The sequence below is a fragment of the Toxotes jaculatrix genome, chromosome 14 (assembly GCF_017976425.1).
Source record: "Toxotes jaculatrix isolate fToxJac2 chromosome 14, fToxJac2.pri, whole genome shotgun sequence".
In the NCBI taxonomy this organism is placed as follows: Eukaryota; Metazoa; Chordata; class Actinopteri; family Toxotidae; genus Toxotes; species Toxotes jaculatrix.
This window is the reverse complement of record NC_054407.1, coordinates 16851495-16864691: the sequence shown is the minus strand read 5'-3', so window position 1 is coordinate 16864691 and position 13197 is coordinate 16851495. Positions and strand designations below refer to the sequence as shown.

Sequence of the window (13197 nt, the reverse complement as noted above, 5' to 3'; positions counted from 1 at the left end):
AAGCAGGGTTCATTTTTGAGCTTTCTTGGCTCCCCCTTTAGCCCCTCCTTTGCCTCCTTTCTCTCCTTTTTCCCCTTTGTCTCCCTTCTCTCCAGATTTCTTCCCTTTTCCTTCATCGTTTTCTGTCTTGGATGCTCCCTTTTCACCTTTTTCACCCTTCTTCTTTGCTGATGCATCCTTTTCATCTCCTTTCCCATCTTTGGCACCCTTGCCCTCCTTCTTTCCCTCCTTGGTCTTCTTCTCTCCTTTATCAGCATCCACTTTCCCAGAGACTGTTGTCACCTCCTCCTTTTCTTCTGCTTTTGCAGCTGCAGGAACACAAGAAAAAAAATTGTTAAATGCTCCATGGCAGCATCAGGTATCATCAGAGTCCTTCCTCTAACAGTAATTGGAAGGGAGGATTTAATCCAACAGAATGCCAGGCTAAGTAGGTTGCATGTAATGAAGGCACATCTGTTTCTATCTGTTCTAATAAGCATGGTCTATTTATTCTTTTAATAGGATTGCTTGAAGTGCTTTCTGGGTGAGAAATGAAGAACAAAAGTTTACAGTCAGCTTTGTGTGTTGACAAGGACAACGTTTTTCTCATTATTATTCAAGAGGTGACACCCTGAGGATGTACACGGCAAACAGAGGTAGTGGGGATGAATATCTCCACAAAGCCCCCAGATTTAGACTGGGCAGTGGTACATTTTTATAGCAAATGAAATGAAATGGGTATTTAGAATAATATATTTCTTGTGGATTTAGAGCCATAATTTTACATTTTGAGAAATGCATTTCCCCAAATTTGTTTTTGCTCTCACCAATAGTCAGATGAAAAAATTCATTCTGCTCTTTCGTCTGTCCAGTAAACATAAAGCTACAACCAGCAGCCTGTTAAAGCATAAAGACTGGAAATAGAGGGAAACAGCTGGTGGGTCTCTTTCCAAAAGTTACAGAATCTGCCTACCAGCAACTGTAAATCTCAACAATTAACACATGACTTTTATTTGTTTAAGTCATAAAAAAGCCATAGTGTAAAAACAACAAGCTGCCGTGATGTGAAGCAACCAGCAGAAAATTCACAGTGACAAATAGTAATACTGGAAGTTATAGCTCCCCGTCGATAATCGGCTGAATAAGCATATATTGCTTCAAATTCTCACTGACTGTCCCTACATTTTCTCTGAAGAACATATCTCCAATCCTGCTTGATAATGCCTGAGATTATACATGCAAAAAATAATACCAAAAGAGGTCTGGCTGTCTGTGGAGATTTTGAACCATTAAAAGCTGTTAACCTTTAGATGCAGACTAAACCCTGCAGCCTCTTCCTTTTATATAATTTTAATATGTTCAAGTTAAGCCTGAAATTGAAATTGTTTGCATTAACATTTCTTTTTTTCCTGAAACTAAAAACTAAAGGCAATCAAATGATTCTTATGTGATCCTTAGCTTGCAGGAAAAAAAAAAAAAAAATTCAGGTAATTTCAAAGTCCATATAAGCTCACAACACTTGTTTGTTTTCATGCATCAGATTTGAAAAATAAGAGATGCACACCTTAAATAATACTAAGCCAACAGGGTACAACAGACTCCCTCAAAAGAATGCAACAGCTTCAGACAAGAGTTGTCAAGATGGCTGCTGGTTAGACACACTGTGCTGGTCAGCTTGAATAATCCCTCAAATATCATGAAAAGAGTTTGACATCTAAGCTCTCTGTGAAGTTTTTTAACTTTACAAGAAAGTGAAGTTTAAACTTGAAGTAGCATTTTCTGCTATTTTGAAGTATTGAGCACTTTTCATGACGTGCTTGGCAACCAGCATTACTGGATTACCTGGAATCTCAGCAAGATCATTTTTTTCTTCTTCTTCTTCTTTCCCTCATTTTTCTATAATTATTTAAAGAAATGGCAACTAAGAAACTTGCAGAAGATATGGAGGAAGTGAAAAGGTCTCTGAGCTTTATGTCAGAGGAACTAAGCAAGGTGGTGAAACAACAGATGGGCCTAATGGATTTAATTGAGGAAGTGCGACAACTGAACGCTGTGATCAAAGAAAAAGACAAGAAGATTGAAGAGCTGGAAAGAAGAGTGGAAGATTTGGAACAATACACAAGGATGGATGATTTGGTTATATCTGGCCTTGAGACGACCCATCAGACTTATGCATGGATCATAGCAGGTGACAAAGAGGGGGAGGGACAACAAAGACATCCCTTTAGCAAGTAAAAATATAGCTGGTTGCTACACCATATCAAAAAACCAAAGCAAAAGACCAAACATTGTCATTCGCTTTGTGAGTAGAAAACATAAAATTGAAGTGCTAAAGCTTGCAAAAAAACTGAAGGGTACAGGAGTATATATAAATGAACATCTCACAAGGAGAAATGCTGAAATTGCGCGACAAGCAAGAATTCTGAAGAAGGAGAGGCGAATTCAAGACAAATGCTGCAGATACACAAACCAGAGAACCCAAACCAAACCCAAATGACAAATACGCACCAAATGTCAAAAGTTGCTGGAGGGGGATCAGAGTAAACCTGAAATTATTTTGGTCCCGTGTTTTACTGTGTTGGGTGAATCCAGCTAATCAACTAACCATCAGAATGTTTGTGAATAGATTTCTTTGTGTTTTGACTGAATTCCGAAACTTCTTCCGCTCTTATCCTCGGGCATTTCTCCACCACTCATACGCTCTTTCCTCTTTTTCTTCACGTTTCTTTTCATACCAGTCTAATTTTGACAAAACCTGGAGTCAATGATGCATCACTGCAGAAAGTAAAAGCCAGGGTTGGTGATGACTAAATGGGACGCTGTAATTAAATGTCGGATCTTGAAACCCAGATGTGTTTCAGACTCAGAGATTGTTCCACTTTTGGTCAAACATGGCCTTTTTGTCCCTGTGTCCTGCTGTTTACATACTGTGCTCCGTAGTGGAATAATTAAAGGTTAGCATTGTCTTCTACAAAAGGCCTTCACCCTAACACCATCACTAAATGTCAGAAGTTCAGCACAGATACAGCTGGTACAGTTTGTTAGGGCACAGTGCATTGACATTTAAAGAAAAAATAACAGTTCAGTCTGACTGAGGTGATATAACTTACTGTCAAAACTGTAAATGTAATCTCAAAAGTGATGCTCCTGCAAGCCAGGAACTTTCTCACTGATATCTCTACTATTGCCTGTTTTATTAAAATAAGTTTATATTTTCATTCTGGGGAACAGAGCAGGGCTTGTAACCAGACCAAATTCCTTTTCGCAAATCGGTCACTCATCAGTCGGCGTGCTGTGAACCTCAAACAACCTTTTCCTCTTTGCCCGTGCAGAGCTAGAGGAGACAGACGTGTGAGAAATATGTCTCAGTTTTTACAATAACTGCAACAGTTTGGTGACAGTGAGATCACCTTCATTTTCAAATAGAGAAGGAAGGATTGATTCACAACTGTCTTATCGGTCCCTGTATTTCATTGACTTTGTGTGAGACTACAAGCTTTAGTTCCTTCCCTCTCTCTCACAATGTGTTTGCAACAGATATTGGCAGTGAAACTGGAAACTGCTTCCTTTTCTCTCTGTGCTTTTAACTGTTCAGAAAGTATGTGTGAATGGAGGCACAAAGAAAATCTTAATGGACAATGTCAGACATGGTGCCCACACTTGTATCTTAAGAAAACAAATTTAGGTCTGTTGACTGTATAAGCTCCAATTCATTATCACAGTATATTCCTTGTTGTTTTTACACACATACACACACAATTTTCTTTTATCCCTGAAGTATCTGATCTGATAAGCTTCTCCTATGTCTGAAAAAATATATCCATGCACACATCCGAGAGTTAAGAATGGGAGTTTCTTGATCCTTATTTGTAGCATTTATTCAAATGCCAAGCTATAGTTGGTGTTTTTACTCATTTCCTAAATTCACTGTTCCATTGCATAATCAAGTCCTCATTTTAAAAAGAACCTTACAAAAGTTTTGATTATGAATTTCATTTTACATTAAGATGTTCACTTCTTTATATTCGACGACACTGCATTCACATGAGATTCACTGTATGTGGTCATTTGGTTTGTCAGATTATTATTTCATATCTTGGTACACCCCAAACATGTCATGATCAGGGAGGAAGGCATCGATTTGCATATTTGCTTATATTTATGTTGCCTTTCTCCTTAGTTAACCCAGAACCAAACATTACACTTTGTTTTGAGTCTATGGTTTAGAGCAGCGAATAAATTTGTTCATCCTCACTCTTTATAATGGCTGCAGTCAGCGTATCTCCCCTTCAGCTCCTCTCCCAGCCACATGGTTGATTAGTTGTATAGTCACGAAAGAGAATGTACTCTGATGCATATTAGATCAACGCTCTGTGGTGACTCTAGAGACTCTAGAGAAGAGATATGGATGCCCTCGCCACAGTAGGTTTATCATGTGATGTTCTTTCCCCCCCTCTAACCCAGGCCATATTTGACACAATTCTCATGCAAGAAAAACTTATTGACAGCCCAGTGCTTTTTCTTCCATAATTAATTTCACAATAAGCAATGACTACATTTGTGCACATGAATGCATAATATATCATTGCAAAGAACAAGACGAGACAGATGTCAGTCTGCATCTGTCACCATTCTTAAAATGAAAAAGCCAAGCAGCTGAGATGCTTGGACACACACAAGGAAACACATCAAATTCCTGAAAGAAAGAAATAAGAACAAGAACATTTAATCACCAATGCTGACATCCATGAGCATTTTTAATTAACACTAGAAGGGGATTGTGTGAATGATTTGCTTTGGTAAAATCTAACCTTGGGAAAGGAAACAGGTGAAGAAGAAGACTGGCACAGAGCACAGACAGGCATGCTGCATGCATTACAACTTTCACTGTTTTTTTTTTCTATGTCTCAGAATTCTCACAAAGTTATCAAACTCATTTGCTCTTGACATTTTCATGCAAATGTGCATGAAGCAAAATATGTGCATTTGCGTTAAAAACATCTCGGCTTTGAGAACAGAGACACTAAGAGAGAGAAACTACAAAAGTTGAGCTGCCCGATAGAAATCATATTCGGAAAAAGCAGTACAATCTATTTTTTTTTTCCTACTGCACACAGTTAACACTGCACTGTAACGCCACTACCAAGCAGAATTTTGAAAATTCAAATTGTGCTCTACTTTTTGGGTGTAAATTTCAAAAGTGATGTGGTAAGCAGTTGAATGAGAGATGCATTCATGCAGGACAGATGGATGCTACCTGCACAAAGGGGACTTTTATAGTGGCTACCAGTGTATGGACTATGTTTGTTAAAGTCACTTAGCCAAGAGGAGTGTCTGAGAGAAGATAAGATTAGAAGAGAAGGAGGAAAAAAATCACTCCGTCTCTGGCAAACTGAGGGAGCTGGGTTGCTCCTCGCTGACCCTAACTACTGAGAGTTGGCTGTTGTTAGCACTTTGAGCTTGGACCTGCTCAGAGACTGTCTGTACAGCAGAGGCATCTGGGGTAGCTGGAAGAAAAGCAGGAAGAGAAGAGAAGAGAAGAGAAGAGAAGAGAAGAGAAGAGAAGAGAAGAGGAAATTAAGTATAACAGCATAAAACAGAAGAAGAATTTCACCAAGTGTGGGGCATTTTGCAAGATGAAAAGAAGAGAGTGAAAATTTAAGAAATTAAAGCAGACCTAGAAATGCTTGAATTTATTTTTAATTAATGTTATGTAAAAAGTCAGCTGTCCTCATATCCTTAAACATAAAGTGAGACTATAACAGAGAAGAGTCTTGTAAGGCCCTGTAGATTTAAAAATTGTAGTGTTAAATACTCATCTCTGCCCATAGATAGAAACCCAAAATCCAAACTGCAGCTCTCCATTTACAGAAACCAGTTATTTCTCCTGCTTCTCAGATGTAGGGTAAAGCAATCACATTCTGGTCTAAGGGGGCATAATGTGAAGTTTATTGATGTTACAGGACTTCAGTGTGCAAAAGTTCAAACAGTTTTCAAACATTTATCTCCCATTTTCTCATTTGCAGCCACCAGCATTTGAAGTTGTCCTGTGCAGCTTCAAACAGGGTATTAAAAGAAACGGTGGCACAAGAAAAGGCAAGCATAGCGATTCCAGGAAAGCACCACAGTTGACATCAGAGTTGGAGCTCCTGCTTGTTATATTTACCAGTTTAATGTAGTCATATTAATACTGGAAAGACATTTAACAGATACTTACATCCTGGGATCTCAGTCAGCTCATTCAGCGGTGGCACTGTCTCTAATGTGTTGGCATATTTCTTGGCGGCCTGTCGTTGTGCGTGCCGTGCCTCTATTTCCTTTTTCGTTCTTGGGATTCGACATTTGAATATACAACACAGAGTGATAACTGAGGGACAAAGACATGAGACACAATGGGTTTATGAGAATAGAACATTGCAACATCTTGTACATTATTTAAATGGATTTAAGTGTCTTAAAGGGTCATGGTACACATAGTTTTGGTTTTATATGCCCATTATTTTAAATACCTGTCCCTAATATTCCTACCTCCACCTCAATACAATGGTATGATGGAAATTTGGTACAGACATTCATGTCCCCCACAAGATTCATTTCACCAGCTTGACTGCTCAAACACCATTATCAGGTCAAAAATTTTAAGTGGTCCAATTCTTTGATTTAAAATGAAATACCTTACAAAGTGCATAATTTCAACTAATGACCTTGTGTTTAAATGTTAGCATTTGGACAAGCTAAGAATAGCTTAGCTTAATTATGAATATCTGTAAAATACTGGCATGTTATCATCGTCATTGTGAGCGTGTTAGCATGCTGATGTTAGCATTTACTTCAAAGCACTGCTTTTTAAATCTTCTGAGCTCCAAAAACAAAACCCTATTAATTTCTATATTAGATCCACTTGGACTTTCCATTTCCTCCTTCTACAGTTACTGCTATTATTTGGATGACTCATTTCCAGAAACACAGAAGTGATCCCTGTCATAATTTAGTATTTCCTTACATAATATCAGTGCCATTACTACTAATCACACTGTGCGTGATAATCATACTGTTGGAGGAATAATTGCATGCATAGATATCTTTGGCCTGCACTTATTTCTCACTATGACTGTCTATCACAAGAATGATTTGTGAAGGCAACAACAAAGTGATTTCATGAGAAATACTGACCAACTGCCAAAACAAACACTGCAAAGATGCCAATGACCTGCCATAACCGCAGCCCCCAGAAAACAACAGTCTCTGAGGTCACAGGGTCTGGCTTCTTTGGGGGATCTGTTGGTAAAAGCTGTAGAAAAAAAAAGAAAGATAAATGTTTTTTTTTTTTTTTTTAATATCTGCACACCACAATTAAATCTCTACAAACAACAGAGAGCAAACCTCAAGGAGTAAACTATATCTTAGAGGAACTCAAGCTTCACATCATCTAAGTATTATGCTCTTTTTTATGTGTGAGATTTTGATCTTTAGGCATTGTAGTGTGTCAGTTGTAACATTTTTGAGTCAGTTCTTTGTCTTTCTGACTTCCACAATGATTAACCCTTAATGAATCTAAAATACTGTACATATTGCAGTCACACATTAAGACAGTTCTGATATGAAAGAACTGTGTGTTAATGTGTCACGTGTCACATGTCACTATACAACTTCACCTTTCTGATCCCATGATGTCATACCCTATTGGTATGGTTGGCATATTCATTTAATTTATTAGTTTTCTATTTATTTAGATTTAAGAAATATAGCTGAACTGACATACAGTTCCAGACAAACAGAAATACCCCAATAACAAACTACAAAGCTGACTTGGATAGGAAAAGTTGTTTTTTTTTACGGCACAGAGCTAAATGTTAAAAAACTAAATGCCTACTTGAAAAAGTCTTTAGTGTTTCTTAAGCAGCTGCCAAGAAAACAAACACCCACATAACCTGTGGGTTTTTGTGCCTCTGTCTCCACCCGAATCTTCCCCTTACTCAACACCAACAAGCGCTGAGGTCTACAAACCTAGGTGACATGAGACCATGCAAGCCAAAGTAGGCTGGTTTCCAGACTTTGCCTGCATGTTCTCTGAACTTTCCAAATGGTTTTAGATGCCTTAATTCTCTGCTGCACAGAGTTCGGTCGATAGTGTCCAAAACAAACACTTTTAGCATTTCAAAACACCTCTTTCCAGAGCTGGGAATTGGGGAACAATAAGTATAAAAACTGTGTATGTATGTGTGTGTGTCTTTGTGTTAGATCAATGCCTTGGATCAGCCAGCAGAGCATCAGTTCCCTGATAAAACCATCAGGAGGATTTCTCCCTGTCTACTGTTTATCGATTACTTGATTGGATGATACAAGGTTGTTTTGGAAACTCTATACTTTAGTCCATAAAGCAACAAGCAATGGATTAGAAAATGGCCATTTATTACATTTGCTGCTTTTATTGATAACATCATTATGTGGTTAAATAGAAAAATGTTCTAATAATAAGATAAGACAGTGACATCATTATGAAGGATACAAACCACTGTATATAAAATTTTCAAGATTGTAATGGTAAGTAGTTCGAGATCATATGGAGGGAAACATATAAATCAACAGTGTCATAGTCTGTAAACAATGTTCAGTTCTGTTTTTGTCTTGTGTCTATGTTGTCTTGTGGCTTCTGCTTTTATTTAAAAATTTTATCTCCTCTTGTTTCAGGTTGCTTGCCCTTCCTTCATGTTTCCCGCCTGTCTGATTGTTTTCCCCGCCCTGATTGTTTCCACCTGTTTCCCATTACCCTGTGTCTATATATTGTCTGTCTCCCTTTGTTCTGTGCCAGTTTGTCTTGTCTTTCGTCACGTGAATGAGCGTGTAATTCTTGCCCATGATCTTCTTGTCAGGTTTTGTGTTCTTTTGTATGTTGTTGATTTGATTTTGCCTTGCTGCCCTGCCTTTGGTTTGAGTTTGTTGTTTTTTCCTCGTAAGAGTGATTTTGTGTTTCCTCGTTTGAGTGATCTTATGTTCTTCTTTTGGGTATTTTGTTTCCTTGCATTTTTCCCCGATTGGGTGATTATCATTTGCTACTTTGTTTATTAAAGACTTTATTTTTGATTCTACTCTCTGGAGTCATGCTTTTGGGTTCAGTCTTAGCTCAGTCGTGACAAACAGATGTTACTTTAATCTTTAATGTGTATGTCTTTTCTCTTTTGTGCTAGCACCAGGGCAAAATAACCTATTTTTACTGTTTACTGGACCTGATACTCTTGACAGTACAAGCTGTCTTCAGGGTCCCTATATTGTTTGCTGTGGAGAACAAAAGAGGGACTGTGAACTTAAACACAGAAGCTGCAAAGAAAATGATCAGACTGAATTTACGCTGTTTGTGCAAGTCCCACAGAAGGATTAGCCTTGATGAGAATATTTAGCACAGCTCTTAAGTAATAACAATTTTTTTTTCTTCAAAAGTGATTATGTAATGCTAAGTCCTTCCCTCTGGGTGGGGCATTTCATGTGGCAGGATTACTGGCTATAAGCCTCAAGTTTTCTTTTGGTGGAGCAAACAACACAAACTAAGAATCACAGTGACCCCGAGTTACCTTATGCTAATCATTATCCACCACATTTAAAACATATTTTTCTTTTTTGGATGGTTAGTTGTTTTGTTTGTTACATATCCGTTGGTATGTTTGGATATTCTTCTTCAATTAAGTGTTCTGTTTTGTTTTTCTGTGAAGATCCTTTAGGGACTAATGAAGGAAGATTAGTATAATTTCAATGGAAGATTGACATCTAAAAATACAAAAATCAGCACAAGGTTATTCCACACATAAAAGACCAATTTCCAAGTAATAATTTACTAAACTGATATTCTGTATCTATGTATTTAGATTCTATTTCCTAATGTTGGAAGCCAAGTTTTTTGTTTTTTTTTTCCAGTTATTGTACTGTGTTTTCCCTTAAGTTAATTAGCCACTTATACCACACGCACATAAAAGTAAAACCAAGTATTAGTTGATGTGAATGTCAGATATATGAATATTAATAAATATAAACACAAGCTATTATCTGCTGCCTCCTTATAACTATATACAGGAACATAATCTATGGGATTTCTCATAATCCCATTTCCCCCAGTTTTTAAGACATACTGACCTTAATCAGTATTCAACATAAAGTTTATTGCAATGTCAAGGCTGGTTTGTTAGTTGTTAGTATAGTTTGCTACTATTATCTATAATACACAACCACAGCTAATGAGTTTTAAATTGTAAATCATTCTGAATTCATAATTATAAAGCAATGTATTGTCAGTGACATTAATATGATCCACAAGCTACTAACTAAACTGTCTATTTTTCAAAAGCATAATTATTGTTTTTGAGACAGCATAATGGATTTCTATTTCAGTAGTCAGATCAGGATAGTCATGTTGTATCATACAAAAGCACAAAAACATCTTGTCTTTAGCAGGACTCATCTTATTCATTGCTCCTGTTTGCACCCGTTTAAACATGTGTTGCTTTGCTGTTCACGTAAGACCACATAGGGTATCAGGTTTCAACATATGGTCGTCACACATCGTATAGTAAAGCAAATAAAGCAATAACTCTGACGACAAAGCAACAAACATGAATCACATGAAGCTACGTTTTAAACAGCAAAGCACCTGCTCCTGTCACAGAGAAACCCTCCAGGTATTCCCGAGAAGAACCTGTGGAGGATTGTATCAGTCTCTTACCTCAGGATCCGGGATCTGGGAGAACACGGAGGACAAGCACTGAGACAGCAGCACTGCTCCCCAGCCCCGCAGTAGGAGCTGAGGTGGACATACAGGCTGATCCCCAACCATTCTCTGCCCCTCTTTCTCCCTGCAGCCACCCTGCCCCCTCTCTTCCTCTTCCTCTCCTTCTCACTCTTTCTCTCCGTCTGCCTGCCTGCCTGTACTGGCGCCGTGTACAGGACAGGACCACAATGGCCCTGGGTGATTAATGGTGACTATTCTGCTGATGGCTTCCTCCCATCCACAGTTATCGGCTGCTCTTTTCTATCCCTTGCCTTTCTACCACAACACTGCACGAACACAAAGGCACACCAGCGGTCACCACTGCAGCCAGATGAAAACTCCTCCACTACAATGGAGGGAACCAACCCAGCAGTTAGGGAGCATTAATTAATTAATAGACCTGGTGTGGTTTACAGCCAGCTCATACTGCTGGGGACAGGCAGTTTACACAGTGTGGGGGGATGGGCAGTACAGTTAACCATGAGGTTGGCTTGCGCAGGACAGCGAAGCAAATGGTTGTGAGCGTCATCAACTTTTCTGCTTCAGAGTGTGGAGTGTAAAGAAATTCTGACAGCCTCGTACCTTCAGTGTGGCAAAATAGCAAGAGCCATGGTGCTGTGGAATCCAATTTCAATATACACCTGCCCAAGGACAAAACAAAAAGTGGGAGTCAAATTACTTTGGCAGCAGTCATTTTGTGCTCAACTCAAAATGTTTTTTGCTTGGTGTTTTGGAGGATGTGGCTGCCTTTTATCCATATAATCTCTTTCCATTATGTGTCCTGTAAAGGGAAACCAACCAACTAAAAGTTCCACAAATTGCAAATACCACAAAATTGGGGCTCTTTTGGCCTCTAGGGGGCAATACAAAGAAGCTGTAATAACAACACTGACATATTATCGATTTATTTCGATTTATTTATTTTGGGGGCAGTTATCCAGTCTCATCTTATCTGTTGTTATTGTGAACCTATAATTTTCACACCTGGTGCTATAAAAACCAGACATTACACTTAGTATACAGAATATATAAAGATTTCAGTTAAATGACTGTAAAGCGACTGACAGAAGCACACTGCAGAGAGATGCTTTTCACCAGGATTCAAGCACCATCCTGATGTCGGGGCAGGTCTAAAAGGTCCTTTAATAAGAAACGCCATTAGTCAAAGTGGATGCTTTGTCATTAAAGTTCCATTTACTCAACCTCTTCTTTGTCCTGGGTAAGTCTGTGATTATCGGTGATGAAATATCTTGTCTTTAAAGATTTTCTTCAGAGTAAAAGACACCAGAAAACACTGTTTATCACCATAGAAACTGAGGCTCTATGTATTATGCGCATTGATTGAGGCACATACACGTGCATTAAGAATGCAGCACACTTGAATTTGACTCCCCTGATGATGATTAATAGGACAGATATGCTAGCAGCCTGCAGCCCCATCTCTTGTCCTTGGGATTTGTGAAATACTGCACGAATCTACCTTGGAATTTTATTTTTGTTGTAGTTGACAATACAACAAAGTGGGGTGTCAGGACACATGTCTTGTCCTAACAATATATTTGTAATTATTTGAAGATCAAAGAAAGTAAACAGCCAATTAAATGATGATTATTAGATGTTTGTTTTTACAAAAGTCAGTGATGCACCAGCTGATGTAACTGGAATATTTAGATTCAGATGTGAAGCGCCTCATGAACCCACTCACTCATTCAAATGTTTGAGTGAGTGCACCACCTTGTTTAATTTAGTATCATTACCACTGTAACACTGCACTTGTGATTCCCCTCGCTCCACCGATTATTCCCCCTTGATCACAGAATGCAAAAATGAGAAAAACAACCAAAACGGCACCAAATGGGAGAGAAATTCCTAACTACAGGGCACATATAGACATTAAATTTGTTACAATGTAGGCTGATCTCTTTTTCCCTTTGTTCTCAGCCATGCTGCCACACCAGTAAGTTACTCCATGTTATCTGCTGGTTTATTTATACTCAATTCTGTTAAGTAACATTTGTTGTATATTAATTTCTTTCTTTAAATAGATAATATGACAGAGCATCACTCCCTTTAGGCCTTTTGGTGGATGCATAAACATGTAAGCAGATTGTTTCCTTTTTGTTCATTTTAGCTGGTTGTGACATGCGTGGCAGTATTTATTATGTATTCTTTTGTACAGAAAATCATCCATTCATCCACTCATCCTTTGTTAACCTTCCCCTTAATAAATGATTGAAATGTGCACACCAGACAGAGGTTCAAAGCCCAAAGACAGCCTTTTACAAGCACCATTTTACTCTTTCTGCAACAAAATCACAATCACTGGTGATTTACTGGTGTTAGAGAGATGCTTTGCATCTGTGAGTTTGTTTTCTGAAGTTTTTCTTATATGTGGATACCTGTGTTTTTAGATTACCAAAGGTGATTAAGTGAAATATACAGTGCATACTATTACCAAATTA

General features: G+C 38.2%; 1 protein-coding gene across 1 annotated transcript; it reads right to left on the bottom strand.

Annotated features, from left to right (window-relative positions):
- Positions 1-9: 9 nt before the first annotated feature.
- Positions 10-10841, bottom strand: tmie (transmembrane inner ear). The gene is made up of 4 exons (XM_041055089.1): positions 10691-10841; positions 7153-7270; positions 6197-6346; positions 10-308 (listed from the first exon to the last, which is right to left on the bottom strand). Exons 1-4 carry the CDS (start codon positions 10799-10801, stop codon positions 10-12), a joined length of 678 nt encoding a protein of 225 aa, XP_040911023.1. The 5' UTR covers positions 10802-10841.
- Between the last annotated feature and the right edge of the window lie 2356 nt (positions 10842-13197).

Bases quoted from the DNA above. Each gene is read 5' to 3' on its own strand.
- tmie (XM_041055089.1), bottom strand. From the start codon at position 10,801: ATGGTTGGGGATCAGCCTGTATGTCCACCTCAGCTCCTACTGCGGGGC. The intron at 7,271-10,690 runs GTAAGAGACTGA...TTTTTTCTACAG, and splicing joins CCCAGATCCCGGATCCTGAG to CTTTTACCAACAGATCCCCC. The intron at 309-6,196 runs GTAAGTATCTGT...GTGTTCCTGCAG, and splicing joins GCTGACTGAGATCCCAGGAT to CTGCAAAAGCAGAAGAAAAG.